This window comes from Cajanus cajan, chromosome 9 (genome assembly GCF_000230855.2).
Source record: "Cajanus cajan strain Asha chromosome 9, NIPB_CcT2T_4, whole genome shotgun sequence".
Taxonomy (NCBI): Eukaryota; Viridiplantae; Streptophyta; class Magnoliopsida; order Fabales; family Fabaceae; genus Cajanus; species Cajanus cajan.
In genome coordinates this window covers 49,619,340-49,635,163 of record NC_138525.1, presented here as the reverse complement: position 1 = coordinate 49,635,163, position 15,824 = coordinate 49,619,340, and the positions used below count along the sequence as shown (strand labels likewise).

At 31.0% G+C, this 15,824-nt stretch overlaps 2 protein-coding genes across 2 annotated transcripts; one reads left to right on the top strand and one right to left on the bottom strand.

Annotated features, from left to right (window-relative positions):
* The first annotated feature begins 3,697 nt into the window (after positions 1–3,697).
* On the top strand, positions 3,698–8,764 carry LOC109804816 (protein EARLY FLOWERING 3). Its single transcript, XM_020366677.3, has 4 exons — positions 3,698–4,217; positions 5,109–5,983; positions 7,338–7,389; positions 7,527–8,764. Exons 1-4 carry the CDS (start codon positions 3,999–4,001, stop codon positions 8,523–8,525), a joined length of 2,145 nt encoding a protein of 714 aa, XP_020222266.1. The 5' UTR covers positions 3,698–3,998; the 3' UTR covers positions 8,526–8,764.
* A 1,696-nt stretch (positions 8,765–10,460) lies between these two features.
* Positions 10,461–14,508, bottom strand: LOC109804971 (protein neprosin). The gene is made up of 7 exons (XM_029272705.2): positions 14,203–14,508; positions 13,749–13,835; positions 13,317–13,643; positions 12,662–12,823; positions 12,083–12,136; positions 11,736–11,882; positions 10,461–11,031 (listed from the first exon to the last, which is right to left on the bottom strand). Exons 1-7 carry the CDS (start codon positions 14,371–14,373, stop codon positions 10,654–10,656), a joined length of 1,326 nt encoding a protein of 441 aa, XP_029128538.2. The 5' UTR covers positions 14,374–14,508; the 3' UTR covers positions 10,461–10,653.
* Between the last annotated feature and the right edge of the window lie 1,316 nt (positions 14,509–15,824).

The window sequence follows — 15,824 nt, the reverse complement described above, 5'->3', positions numbered from 1 at the left end:
AACCCGTTCCCAATGCTATTCACCTTACTCTCAATGCCATTGAGGCAGGGAGCCCTCTGCTTGATCCGTGCCCAATGTCATACAACCCATGCTTGACGTGGATTAGATAGATACCCTTGAACCCTCACACTTGGCATGACAAAGTCTCACGCCCGGCCTCAATCCAATCCGAGATGATTCTTTCTCCTCACACTTGACACCACTCCTCTGGCACTCGACGTCAATCTAGGCAAAGTCAATCCTCTCACCTCACATTCGGAGGCTACCAACCCTACACCTAGTGTGAATTAGATAAAGTGTCCTTGATTGAACCATGCCCAACGCCACGAAGGCGTGCTCGACGCGATGATAAGTCCTACACTCGTAAACTCACAAGTTTGATTAAAACCACTTGAAAATAAGAAAAATTCCAACGTGCAACACGAGATAACACACACATACACTTTATACAACGCAAATCTAGTCTCGTAAACAACATGCAACCACCAATTTGATCAATTCAACAATTCTCATCTCAAACATGTGGCATAAGCCATAAACCCCAACTCCAACCATTTCATTTGAATCACACAAGCAAACAACATCTCCATATGAAATCAACCAACATACATATCATCAACTCAACAAGAATCAAAGTTCCTAGCTTCTCTTACCACAACTCCAAGCCAATAGAAAATGAAGAAGAAATAAGAAGAAGAAGAACTCCAATCAAACACCAAACAACTTCGCACCTTTGTAAATCCTTAGCTTCAAGAACTATGAATCACCGACGACTACTCAACTACTAGCTACCATGACTCCAATGGTTAGAATGAAAAAGAAGAAAAGTTCTTAGAAACTAGAGTTATTCTCTCTGAGTTGTGAAGAGAAATGAGCTTATGAGGCGAAAAGTGTTAAAATAAATCTTATATACTCTTACTCTCAGGATTAAGCTAGACATCTATCCAAATAAGTTTTTAACTATCTAAAACTCATAAGAAATTCCTTAATTTTAAAGATTTTCAACTTAAAAACAACAACTAACATAACAACACATATTTAAATAAATTCTAAAATTCACAATTTTACAAAAAAATGGTTACCAAAAGTTGTATTGCTTTTAATAATTATATAAATTATCTTTTTGGGAAAGACACAGTTTAAATTATGACAAGACAAATCTGCACGAAAGAATATAAAATATGAAGAAAGTCATACTTAATCTCAAGTCTTAATTAATAGGAATAAAGAGATTAAACCAATTGTACTACCTCACATAACTAATATAGATTATTAAACAAGTAAAATATTTTATTACAAATTTAAACTTACTAATTTCGCATATATGTTTTTTTGTTATATAAAAAGGTATAATTTTTTTATTAGATTATCCACTATAACATATATGATTTAATTAAAAAATAAGTCAGTTACTTTTGTCATTTTACTTTTTTTTTTTTACTTTAGCTTAATTTTATTAAATAATAACCTTTTACTATATAGTATTATTTTTGTAAAACATAATATGAAATATAATTTGAGTATTTTTTTTAACTCGAAACCTTATTTAAAGGAATAAAAATTATTTTTAGAAAAATTAATAAAAAAATTTCAGAAACCATAGTTTTCTTTTAAATAATTTAACTTAAACAACTTTTTTATCTCACCACATTACTGATGCAAAATATTCATTATTTTTTTTATGATAATTAATCTTTATTGAATAATTTGACAACATATTAATATTTTTTAATTACAAGATTCAAATTTTAAACTTAATTTTACTCAAACTAATTATATATTTAGTAATTTCAACGAGCGTTTAAAATCAAATGTTTTATTTATTTATTTTAAAATAAATTTATTGCTTGTTTTAAATGAGTTTATAAGAAGAGGATAGAGATACTTTGCCATACTTATTAAATAAAACACAATAATAAAAAACCAAATAAATTATTGATATACCATTAAGTGAATGTTTGAAAATAATAATTTTTCAGATTTTTTTTACAATTAGTTTTAAATAATTAATAAAATTAAATAATTCCTCTTTTAAAACTAAATACATGTTGCCATTTTAAACTAAAACGGAAAAGAAAATCTGGATTAGGATAGGCGATTAGCTATCTTGCAATCGAAGAAGTGAAATGTACGGAAATTACAACTGGATGGTAGGTGACCTTTGAAAACGTGTTCATTAACATTTTGACAATTATCTGTAATTTTTTTTTTGTTTATAGTGTACACTTTTTAATGTATAATTTATATTAAAATTAAGAGTCTACTTTTTATTCATTGTTATTACATTTATTATAATATCTATAACAAAGAATCATTTCAAATATTATTTTACAATTATTGTAAAATTAATAATTTTATCATATATATGATAATTTATACTTAAAATGATTATATAAATTTTCATATAGTTGATGCATTTATGTTAAATACGAAAATTAATTTAGATATATATTTTAAGTACATGTAATGATTTAAAATTATTCTTTTAAATTTAAAATATAAATAGACAGTGTATTTAAATCAAACATCAATAAAACTTTTTAGCACCGAGTTGGATTCTCACAAATAAATAATAATCATACATTAAAAATATTATTTTATTTTAAATGCAAAAATATTAATATAATTTTCTTTCGGAATATCACAAATATATTTTTTTAATGAGAAACAATAATGCTTGAATAGGATATATTTACTATAATATATATATATATATATATATATATATATATATATATATATTATATTAAACTATTTAACGCCACTATACTCAAACCTTCGATCTTTTAATTTAAAATTAATAATTAAGCTCAAATAATATTACTATTCATGAATCCAATGGTAAATGTTAGTAGTGGTTTAAGTATAACTCTTTTTTTTTTTTTAATAATCTTCTTAAGCAAAATATTAATATGAATTTTATGGATAAAATAAGTGATTGGAAAATCTAACTAAAAAATCAGTCCAATCAGGTTATTGGAACAGACAAATTATTGTCAGAGTTGGTGGAGAATAATTCACAAATAATAATATAAATAAAAAAGAGTAATGTTAATTTCGAATCTTTCGAAGCATTCAACTATTTATATTTGTCAAAAAAATTTAAATAAAACATTTTTTAATTTTATTATTTTGAAAATTTAAACATTCACAAGATTTTTGGTAAAAAAAATTGGGAGGATGCATCATTTTTGATTAAAAATATATATAACTATTATGTAAATACTTAACCAAGAGCATATTTGGGACAACTTATATAATCTTCAACTATTTTTTCAAGAAAAGATTATTTACAAATAAGTTGTATGTTTGAGATATCCACTTAAATTTATAAATTTTTTATCCTGAAAAAAGCTATTTTTATGAAGTTGAAAAATTCAAAATTTATGATTAATTTTTAATAATTTTTTACATAAAAATTAATTATTTTGTCGTAATAAAAAAATCAAATGCTTTAAAACCACTTTTTAGCAAAGGTAATTGAACAAAAATTCATTTTATTACGATTGATTATAATAATAATAATAATGAAATTAAAATAATTTAGCTTTTACAATTTTCTCGAACACATTACAAGTCTCTTGATTATACTTGTTAATGAGAAATTAGATTGAGATATTGATGAAAAAAGGGTTTAATTTTAGTTAAGGGGAGAAAAAACAAGGATAAGGATATGAGGAAGAAAATCTAAACAAGTGTGGAGAGATATTGCAGTGGGGTCCACAAGAACGCACTTTTTCCTCTTCTCTTCCCTCGGAGCCCTGTCTGAGTCTCAGAGAATCCCTAACTCCGCTGTTCCGTTTCCCGTACTTTTCCTTCCTCTCTTCGTTCGTTGCCAATCTTTTTCTTCACGTCAACTTCTTCTTCTTCTTCTTCTTCTTCTTCTTCACTTTCTTCATCTGGGTTCCCACTAGATTTTGCTCCCAGATTCGATTCAGATCATGCCTTCTCTTCTCTCTCTACTCGCAAATTAAGATAACAAACAAATTGGGATTAGGATGAAGAGAGGGAGCGAGGATGATAAGGTGGTGGGGCCCATGTTCCCAAGGCTTCATGTAAACGATGCAGAGAAAGGAGGGCCAAGAGCACCGCCAAGGAATAAGATGGCCCTCTATGAACAGTTCAGTATCCCCTCTCAAAGGTTCAATCCACGCCTTCTGCCTCTTAATCCAAATCCTTCTTCTAACAAAGTTTCTTCATCAACTCCCTCAACCCAGGTGAGAATTGGGTTTTGTCACTTTTGACTTTGAGATAAGGAATTTGGCTATTTTGGGGATTCTTAATTTTCCTTTTTTTTTTTGGGGTATGTCTAGGAGGATGTTTTTTGAGTTAGTGTGAATTTTGGTACAGCTTTTGTTGCTTTAGTCCTTCAAGGAAATTGTTCATAAAAAATGTCAACTTTTTAATGAGTTTAGTCTTCCAAGTTTGTTGTGTGTTTGTGAATAATATCATCCCTAATAAGGGTAGATGGGGATGTTTAGATTCACATCAATTTTAGTTGGATGTGGGTTAGTGGAAGCAGCAATTAGTTGCTTTTGCATCAATTTTGATATGATTCATGTCTAAATGTGGATCATGGATGTGGAACCAAACGTGCACAAATTATTTTAGAGATTGGAGTCTGATTGGATAAACTTCTTCGTAACCATTTACAGAAGAAGAAATAAGAAAGTAAAATGAATTGAGTTCTTTTTATTTGCTAAAATTAAATTATGCACTTAACTTTTATAGAAGCTTTCATTTAACTTCTGTTCAAAAAGTTGAAGTGCACAAGTTGATTTTAGCTTATGAGAGAAACTCAATTCATTTTACATTCTTATTTTATTTTCCTATGAATGTTTATGGACAAATTTATCCAAACAGGACTTAGGGAAACACAAGTTGGCCATTTCAGGGACTTAATTGTATTTTATCTCCTGGTGTTTTCTTAATCCGACTTTTATTAAAAAGAATGGTGCAGTAATTATTGAAGTCTCACTGTTTCATTGTAAGGCGCTGAAGGCCTCATCCCATGTTAATGATTAACTATGTAAAAAATTTAAGGTGTTTGGGGGAAGGTTCATGAATGGCTTTTTGTATATTTCTAACATGTCTTAACATGTTTGCAGGGGAATGGCCACGAGAGAAGTCATGTCTATCCAGTTTGTTTGCCTTCACAAACACCTTCTCATCGAGCTGAAAGTTATATTTCTCGCCAATCTGATGGGGCAAGGTCGAACACTTCATCAGTGCAACTTGAACAGAGAAAAAATGTAGATGAAGATGACATTCATGCATACATTCGTTCAAGGGTTGGTCAACCTAGTGATAAAACACTGGAGAGTTACAAGGGGAAAAAATTCACTACTTTGGGTTCTAGGAATGTTTGTTTTTCAGTTGCAGTGCAAAATGATGGTGACAAGGATCTAACACAATTTGGCTGCGTTCCTGTTGATATGAGAAAAGATGTGAGGAGTGGGAATGAGGTGCATCCACAAGTAAGCTCAAGTAGACAGCAACGAAAAATTACTGTCAGAAACAAATCCAGTGGAGAAATTATTTACAGTCCAGTGATGCAAGTCAAGGTGATTCCAAATCAAGAGGATCAAGATTATTCTGTGCCAAATATAAGCAGGTTACATCAGGATAATGCTCCCCCACAGCAAAAGTGTGTGGCTGGGTCTCAATCCAATGACATTGAACATTGTGATGTTCTCCTTAACTCTACAAGGGAAAGGGATGTGGATAATGGAAATGCCCTTGTACCAAAAGGTTGTTTTCATTCTGCAGTGAACCAAACCCGTCTACTTGAGGCTACCATCGACGCTGAATATCATGATGCTGGGACTGGAGGCCCAATACAGAAGGGAAATTTTGATGAAAGTGGTGACGTTTCCAAGATCTCCACTGTAACAAATTTATCAAGTCTGATAGTTTCCCCTGATGATGTTGTAGGGATAATAGGTCAAAAGCATTTCTGGAAAGCAAGACGACAAATTGCCAAGTAAGTCTTGTTTGATTGTCAGTAGCAGGTGTTTCTTCGGTGTGGTGATCTCTAACTTGAATTATTTCCCTTTGAAACCCCTTTTCGATTTCTGATAAGTCGTTTCTCTTACACGTTTCAGCTTGATGGTATTTTGTAATTTTTGAGTTTTGTCTATATTATAAATTTATGATTTTGTCATGAAAAAAAGTCATAACTTATTTTCTATCTGGACATGTGCAGAATTTTAGAGGAAAAACCCTTAGTTTGATTTGTCTGCAATTTGATTATCCTTATTTTGATCCCTTTCATATTGTTGCATGCTCATTTGATTTGGATATGAGGTCTGGTTTGCAAAATATGTTGAAGTTTTTTCCTGATTGCCACTTACTGCTGGTATTTTTCCTTTCTTCTCTTTCTTAAAAATGTAGAGCTGCAGTGGTTTCTTTTATGCATTGTAACTATACTAGGTAAATGCTCTGGATATTTTCATTTGAGGAGTTGTATATGTGCCTTTGAAGAAAGAAAATCTGATCATCTTGGGGTCCCTTTTAAATCATTTTTTTGTATGTTCAAAGTCCTTACACCTTAATATTTTTTTAATGGTGGGTACTGGATCGTCTTACAACAGGGTGGTGAGCATTCTTAAAATATTGTACTGTGTTGAAGGGGTACCCTTGTGACAGCAGATCATTTCACTGTTTGGATGTATTGCTCCATTGGTTTCCTCTTACTTGGTTCTTCATGTCACTGGGGCAAGTTCCCTTACTATACTGCTTGCCTTTACTGCACTAATGGACTTAGGTAAGAAGGGGATCGAGTACTACAGGATGATCCCATGGAGTATAGGGACCCTTGGAGAGTATGCGATGACTTGATGAGTTGTTAATATATGTTATGACTTCAACAAAGGGGATTTCTTTTTCTTTTCTTCTTCCATTTTCTAGTGCCTGGATTTTGTGTTCAAGACATTTAGGGATTGCGATTGACATTTTTCTTTATAATGTACACACTGCAGCTTTAGTTACCTTTTGTACTGTGCAGCTAATAGTTCATATACCTTTGATATGTTTTGTATGATTTCATGTACATATACCCATAAAAGAAGAAAACTGGTCTATGTTTGATTGCTTGCTTTTTGCTTCCTGTTTGATTCTAGTCTTTATTTTGGACCAGAAATGACAAAATTGCACAAATATTTCATATGAATTATATAAATTGTTTTTCTGCTATGAGCTATATTTTTTTTCAGCATTTGTATGAGCTTTTAATCGGCTCCTTTGAAGTGTAAAAATACTTTTACTTTAGAGGAGCTTTTACCTTTTGGATGAGTATTGTGCAATTTTCTTGATTGAACTCCTATTCCTCTCTACAGTCAACAGAGAGTGTTTGCAGTCCAAGTGTTTGAACTGCACAGACTGATTAAGGTAAAAATGATCTCTTGTGCTTGCCCAAAATGGGAAGCATGTTAACTTTTCTTGCACTCACATACGCATGGACTTGGAGGTTCACCCTTCAAGTCTGTTCATACACAACCAAACATTAATTCTTTTAATTTAAACAGGTCCAACAGTTGATTGCTGCATCACCAGATGTTTTGCTAGAAGATGGTGCTTTTGTTGAGAATTTTCCTGTGCCAGGATCTACTCCTAAAAATCTGTCATTGGAAGTGATTGTTGAACCCCAGCAACAAAATCATAAGAGGAAAAACGATTCTGAAAAGCCTAACCATAAAACAGAATGTTCTGCTGAGAATGCAGTTAGTAGAAAAACGTCTTTTTCATCCCCGAAAAATGGTAGCCACCTTACAAATCACACCCCCTTTTCAGGAACTCCACACCAGGCAAATGTAACTTCTGATAATAGAACAAGTCCCTGGTGTTTCAATCAGTCACCTGGACATCAGTGGTTAATTCCTATCATGTCACCTTCTGAAGGGCTTGTGTACAAGCCGTATCCCGGCCCAGAATTTACAGGTACAATGCATGGAGGATGTAGCGTGCCATTCGGGCAAGCACCTATTGGCACTACTTTCATGAATCCTGCCTATCAATTCCCAGCTTCTCATCAGGTAGTTGGGGTTTCACCGTTCGTGCCTCCGGCCAGTCACGCCTACTTCCCTCCCTATGGCATGCCAGTAATGAATCAAGCAGCATCAGGGTCAGCTGTTGAACCGGTGAACCAATTTGCTGCACAAGGTTCTCACGGTCAAAATGGTCATTCATCAGTAGAGGGAGCCAATTTCAACACACATCCTAACCAAAGCTCATCCAACTTGCCAGTTCAGAGGAATGGAGCTACTTTACATGTCAAGAAATCTCAGGCATCTAAGGAGAGACAATTACAAGGGAGCACAACAAGTAGTCCTAGTGAAATGGCACAGGGAATCAGTGCAGGGAAAATTGCTGAAGGAAGTGATGCACAATCTCTTCCTCTTCCCTCTGTTGCAACCAGACAGCAAACCCAAGTCATCAAAGTTGTACCACATAACCGGAAATCTGCGACGGAATCAGCAGCTAGGATTTTTCAATCCATTCAAGAGGAGAGAAAACAACATGTCTAGTTCTGTTTATGGACATGGAGCTGAGGTTGTACAGTTCGTCAAGTGACTGAAGTCCTGTACTGTGTTGTTGTTTCACAACATGTATCTTGCTATTTTATTCCACTTTTCGTTTTGGTTTTTGTTCTTACAGCATATTCGTATGTAGATATTGTTATAATTATATGGAATGCTAAAATTGGTCAAATGTAATATTAGTTGATGGTATCTCCGTGAATAGAGTGACATTTTCATTTTGCTCATTGGAATTGAGTTTTGACCCCTATATTGCTTGACTGGTAGAGAAATGATCAAGGGTTCCCATCATATTGGAATACTAGCGTTTGACACAAGTCGTGTGTGATCCTTCATGACTTGGTGCCATTCTATGGTCCTAGATTGCTTGGTGGCTTGTTGGTAGCTTGGTGGTACCTATGTGTGGTGCTTCATGGATTACCATCATGACAGACCAGGATTTAGCACTTCAACTGACTAGCATAGGCACCAAGATTGCACCATGACCTACTTCGACACGCATCAAGATCAACACTACAACCGGTCAGGATTGCACCTTGACCAATCCAGATTACACCAAGACCGGGTAGCTTAAAAAAAAATAACACGAGTGATGACAAAAATATACCTCGGTCATGGGTATTTGTAGATAAAGTCTATCGTGAATAAATGAATAATTTAAATAGATATTTGCAGGTAACAAATTTGAATATTTTTTTACTTGTTTGTAAATGGGATTGGGATGGGTAGTGTAGTATTTATATTTGCAATAAAAAATTACTTAAATATTTATATGTTTATTTTGTATTTTTATATTGTTTTTAATATTTCAACAAAATTAACTTTAAATGTAAGTTTAAAAATTAATTTTAGTTGTTTATCTTTAATATTTCAATAAGGTAAACATTAAATACAAGCTTAAATTTATTTGTAAATTTTTTTATATTTATTTTTTAAAATTCACAAATATTCATAAATATTACATGTATGTATAAGATTCATGTATGTCTGCACGGGTATGAGACAAGTATAAGACGTATTTTTATCCAACAAGACAAGTATGGATCCCTACTTCCCATCCCCACAACTCCCATTGACATCCTATACTACACCAACCGGTGATGAACCTATGAAGTCAATGAAAATAATAATTATATACATAAAAACATAAATATTACATGAAAAAAGGAGAAATACTCGTAGTGATGAAAAGTGAATTGAAAATATGTCAAGTATAAGAAGGAAACTAGTTGATAAAAGATAAAAATTAACAATTGATAAATTAGAGTTAGTGAGTTCAAATTATAAGTTTAGAAGAAAAAAAAAATTCATAAAACAAGATACATACATATATTATCCTTAAAGTAAGGAGGTGTGCATAGGTGCACCATTAACACTAGTTAAGTGTACTTTTAAAAGAATCAAGGGAAATAACTAGGCGTAAAAAATAAAAAATAAATAAAAAAAAAGAGAAAGAAGAAGACTCAAGCTAGTTTTTTATTTTTGGAGACAACAAACTATTTTATTAGTTTTTGTTTTTTTCCGAATAAGTTTAGAACTTGTTTACAATTTGCTTAATATGTAATTTATTTTTGGTCCTCCAAAACTTCAATTATGATATTCAATATTATAAAATGTCTTACGATATTTATGTAAATATTACTTTTTCGACACTTAATTAGATTATGTGAGGGTGGTAATTTAGTTCAAAATTCATATTTAAATAACATCTTAAATACCATCTACTAGAAATAATATTTAAATATGGAACTTTTACTTTCTTCACACTTTTTACACTTTTTTTTTTCTCGTTAATCTCTCATTTTCTTCCTTTGCATGTTCTATACCTCTCTTTCTTAGATCTTTTATTATCACAAATGAAAAAGAAAAACATCACCCTTTAAATATTAAACAAAACTCGAAGAAATCAAAACAATCATATAATGCCTAAACCTTGTAAGTAAATAAATAATAGAACTAAATTATAACATTCCTACAATTATTCCGTTAATCATAATGTGTAAATTTCTAAACTTCTCACTACATTTCTCCATCTACTGAACAAGAAGTAAGAAATGATGGTTCAAGAAATTTCCTCCCTCTACTGTTCTAAGTTGAAACTAGTAACCATTAAGACTTAAGGGCACTTAGGATTCCTTCCAGGTCCCCCATAAAAGAACTCAGGATCTTCAACATAATCCTTTATATACCAAACATCATAACAGTTATATTCGTCGGAGTAATCATAAACCCATTCGGGGTTCTTCAAGGCCTCAGAATTGTCATGAATTCTCATTCTTGTTATTGAGGAAGAATCAACAATATCTGAACCAAATTGTCCACTACCCATTTGTGTTGCAGTGTGAGGAATGTGCCCTATGGTTGAGCTGTAAACTTCACCACCCCACTCCACAGATTGAGCATTGTAACATATCGATTCAAATAACTCTGGGGGCCAATAACCTATGTTGGTCTTCTCACCATATTGCACCCACCAGTTATTGGTATAGGGATCCTAATGTAGAGGAAGATGATAAAAAGAGTTTAATTTTTATACATTTGTATTGTAATTGTAAAATTGTTGCTTGTATTATTTTCCAATCAAAATAGAGGTTTCCCTTCGGTAATATAAATAATAAATAATTTTGTTAAATTTCATTATATATTATTAAAGTAAAATTTTAATTCTTATTATATCACAGTAGAAACACCACCAACACTTATTTGAGTATGACTTAAAGCATTACTATAATTAAAGTTAAAAACTTATAAATGGCACTTTGTGATTGAATGAATGATGGTAAAATTCCTACATTGTATGTTCTTTCTAATTAATTAAAAAAAAAGGCAACTTAAGATGAATTATGCTTCATCTATACATCTATGGAAGTTCACTTCAGCTTATTTAAGAAAACTAATGACTCAATTTTGGGATCATTTCTTTAAACTTAAAAAAAAAATGTTTCTAAAAAAGTGTTTTTTTAAAGTAATTATTTAGAAAGTAAATAAGAGTTATTTCTTTAAAAAAGTAGAATTTTAATAAAAATAAGTTTAAACAAACACGTTACAAAAGTAGATAACTGTTTATTTTATTAAAAAAACACTTTTTTAGAGGAAAAAATTCAAACAAACACAGCCTTTATCTGTTTTGAGAGAGTTTTTGAGAAAACTCTATCATTTCCCCTAAAACAATTGTTACCAAACATGCAAGTTACTCACCTTATAGATGTAAATAATTATTTTGTATGGAAGCCCACCAGGAATTGATATTGGATAAATTGCAGCACCCAATGCAATTTCATTGCTAGTTTGAACAAACCCGGGACAAGTCAGATCAAAGCAACCCGTTTTCTTTGAAGCATCAGCCTGCAAAAATTAGTGTTCCAAAATTACTAGGCCCAAAAATGTAGAACACAAAACAATAAACCTAAATATCATGTAGCAGACACATGACTAAATAAAGGATTAGTAATTCACAAATTTTGGTCCCCTCTTCTCTAAGTCTCAAACAAAGAATTGATATATAATTAAACTAAATTTTAAGGTTGATGCAATTGCAAGCTTACCGTCCAGTATACAAATAACCGAGTTTGCCTATCTCCATACACACTGGGATTGACCTGGAACAAGTTTATTGTACAAAGAGACCATGAATTCTTCAAAGCTCAAAAGGTTTAAACACGTGTCTCATATTCCTCTAGTCATTTTTCTAAGAAACAAGTTATAGTGTAAAATATACTATAACTTAGTTTCTTATAAAAAGGATAGGAAGAAATATATATAATATATAACTTGAAGGCCAAGCATGAGGAACCTATAGAGCATTATTTTAAGGGAGTGATAGTATTAGGATAAGATTCATCTGTTTTGATATTGTTAATCTGATAACAAATAGTTTGTTAGTTAATTTTACTGATAAAATTGATTTATTAGAATTTGTTTTATTTGATTATAATTCTGTTACGGTCATTCTATATTTGTTATCAGATTAACAATATCAAAATAGATGAATCTTATCTCAATAGATAGTTTAAGTTGGAGGGCATTTTTCATGCAAAAGTGTTATAATAACTTTGGATTTAAGTAAGGAGCACAAGTTATATTGTGATGCATGAAAGAAGAAGAAAGTAGAAGGGACTTCTTACTGCCCATCCAGCTTGAACGCACTCAAAGTCATTGTATGGCCCTGTTAAGAGAGCTACTTGAGAAATGCTGTACTCATCGTCCTTTTCAACAAAAGGGTTGCACACTTTAATATCTCCTTTTGCTCCCAAGTAGCGGTACCCTATTGTAAACAATATTGCCTTCTGTCTCACATAAATGTCAAATCAACAAGAAGCAAAAGAGAGTTGGTTCTTCCAAGTGCAACAAAACAAAACTATGCTTAAAAACTTGGAAAAGTAACAAGTTGTTACTTCAAACGAAACTGAATTCAGTTCTTTCAAATATGATATTGAATTTGAATTTTGTATATATAAACTATAATTAAGAAGAGAGACTTTATTATGAATGATCATGTTGATTTTTTGGTTGATGCATCATATCAATAGTATAGTTAAAAAATAAAGACATTAAAAACATATTCAATCCTAAAACTTAAAAAGAAAATAACTATAACGATCAATTTAATAGTTTATCCTTAACCGTTTTATCTATATATAAACTTTTTTTAGTTTATTTATGAGAGATTCACGATTAAACTTGTGAACAAATTAACTCATTTAATAGAAGTTTGTTAAATAACTAGTTAATGAAGTTGTTTATTCAAAAGTTCAAGTACTAAATATAAAACAAACTCACAGAGTGGTTTTTAAGTTGTACAAAGGAATCGAGATTCTTATTGAGTTGACCAACAGGTTGGTGAGAGAAGCTTGGCTTCTTCCTTCCATAGTCTTCAATTGATTGAGCCTTGAGCACCTCTTTCTTTTGTATTCTTCGAACAGGTATTGTTCCCTCTGGACATCTTCCACTTTTCTGCCACACTTGTGAAGTCACAATCAGAGATGACTCTTCAACCCTTTCCTTCATCATTTTGCTTTTGCCACTGATCTTTGCATTATTTCTAGTTCTGGTAGTTCTGGTCCCTACTGTTGTGTCCTCCTTAGCTGAATCATAAGTGGGAGCCATCTGATATTATATATGTTCACATAGTAGTTGTAATTAGTTTTGCAAGCTAAGCTATCAATAACCCAAAAAATCATGGTTATAAACAAATAATCAAATGTGACTCACCTGGATTTTGTGACCTTTCAATGCTGGATGATCAAAGGCTGGTTGCTTATTAATGTCAATGCAATCAATGATATCCCCATCTTCACTCTACAATCATGAATAGTTTTACTTTAGTAATTACATAAAATTATTTAGGCTTCTAAATATATATAGGGATGGTCAAGTATAGTGGAATAAAATAATAATTATTCTCACTCAACACTATCTGATATATATAACATTTTCATAGAAGTTTAAAATATTTATATACTGAGAGTTAAAACTGATCTCTTAAGATATTGATATTTATATAAGAAATTAAGTCTTTGTACAAATATTTTTCTATTAAATGATAACATATTTAAGAGATAAAGTTATCTGTCAATTATATCATACTAAGATAATTCTAGTATAAATATATAATGGAGTTAAAAACATGCAATACAATAAAATGATGATTAAGATATAATTTTACCTGAATAGTTTTTAAGGAATGTCTTCTAAGATGCTTTAATTTTCTCTCAACTTCCAAAATCTTGTGTCTTGAGCCACCATGGTTCAACAAACTGTGAACAGTAACTACCAACCCCAAGAGAATGAAGATTGTGGTTCCCATGGCTGGGAAGTGCAACACTACCTTTCCCATTCAAATTTAATAACAGCAATTTGTTTTTGATTCCTTTGACACAAATAACAAAAGTGAAATGGAAGACAAATATACACTACTTAGTGAGATATTGAAGACCTTTATTGGTGACACGAAGACAAGAATTATAGACATTGCTTAACTATAAGTTAGCTAGCGATGTTTGCATGAGTTACCATCTATGTCATTCAACTTTTGTTTACATCATGACTTGATCATTGACATGCAAATGAATGCTTCATTTATCAGCCACCTCCCTCACCCAACCAAAAATTGAAAAAGAGAATCTCGTTAATAATTCAAAGGAAAAACAAAAGATTCAAGCTTTTTTTTTTTCTTAAATCGAAAATTATTTTTCATATTTAGCAATCATTTGGTTTAACTTTTAAGTAATTTTAAAAAAATTGATCTTAAAAAGAATTGATTTACATTATTCAAAAGTGACTTTAATTTTTGTATTAGAACTATAAGGACTTCTTGGGAGAGATCATATACCACTAGAGTGGTGCCTTTACTGACCCCTTTAAGAGGTCAGGGAGGGAGAAACTAGAGAGGAATGTTCTAAAAACTTGCGAGCAAATTTGTTAACTAGTTAGGTGAATAGAATTAAGGGACTTCCAAAATAAATTTAAAAGAATTAGTTTCATTTGAATGAAAAAGACTTACTTTTTAAATATAACTAAAATTGGTTAAGTTCACACCCAGAATCAATTTCACAAGGAATAATCACATATGTTAGAAGTTAGAACCAATTATTACGTAGAATCATATATGTTATCATGATGATTAATCATGTATCTTATTTATTATTAGATCCTCTATTATCACGTCATATTTAAGTAATTTATTTAATTTTTATTCTAATAAAAATTCTTATTAAAAAATTCTTAACTCACATATATTTCTCTCTCTTTAATATATCATATTCTCTCCTATACCCATATAAATGATAAGCAACTAAAAATTTACTTATAAAAACAACTCTTTTTAACTTTAAAGGCATCAAAATTATGTGACACATAAAAATAATATTTATTATTAAGCAAATTTAATCGAAGATGCTTTAAGAATTGATTTTTTTTTTCTTTCAATGATAAAAAGGCCAAGATTAATTAGCTATGGGCTTTATATATATATATATATATATATATATATATATATAACTTTTATCTTTATTAATATAACATTGTAACCCATATAATTATATGACATTATCAACTCCTAATCCATGAGGGATCAACCTATGCTTTGTGATCAATTTCTATTAATGTTTAAATAAAATTTTATAGTAAAAACTATGTTTCAACGTAATTAGTTCTAAATTGTCAATTTTGAGATAATGCATAGATTATGTCTATGAACAAGAAATAATATTATCAATGTTATTAGAACTAGATTGGTTATCAATTCAGTCAAAATACTGAATTGAAGAGTTAATAGTCGAATCAGTG

Coding starts and splice junctions, on each gene's coding strand:
- LOC109804816 (XM_020366677.3), top strand. CDS start 3,999: ATGAAGAGAGGGAGCGAGGATGATAAGGTGGTGGGGCCCATGTTCCCA. Junction 5,984..7,337: donor GCAAGACGACAAATTGCCAA/GTAAGTCTTGTT, acceptor TCCTCTCTACAG/TCAACAGAGAGTGTTTGCAG. Junction 7,390..7,526: donor AACTGCACAGACTGATTAAG/GTAAAAATGATC, acceptor TAATTTAAACAG/GTCCAACAGTTGATTGCTGC.
- LOC109804971 (XM_029272705.2), bottom strand. CDS start 14,373: ATGGGAAAGGTAGTGTTGCACTTCCCAGCCATGGGAACCACAATCTTC. Junction 13,644..13,748: donor TGAAAGGTCACAAAATCCAG/GTGAGTCACATT, acceptor ATATAATATCAG/ATGGCTCCCACTTATGATTC. Junction 12,824..13,316: donor TACAACTTAAAAACCACTCT/GTGAGTTTGTTT, acceptor TATGTGAGACAG/AAGGCAATATTGTTTACAAT.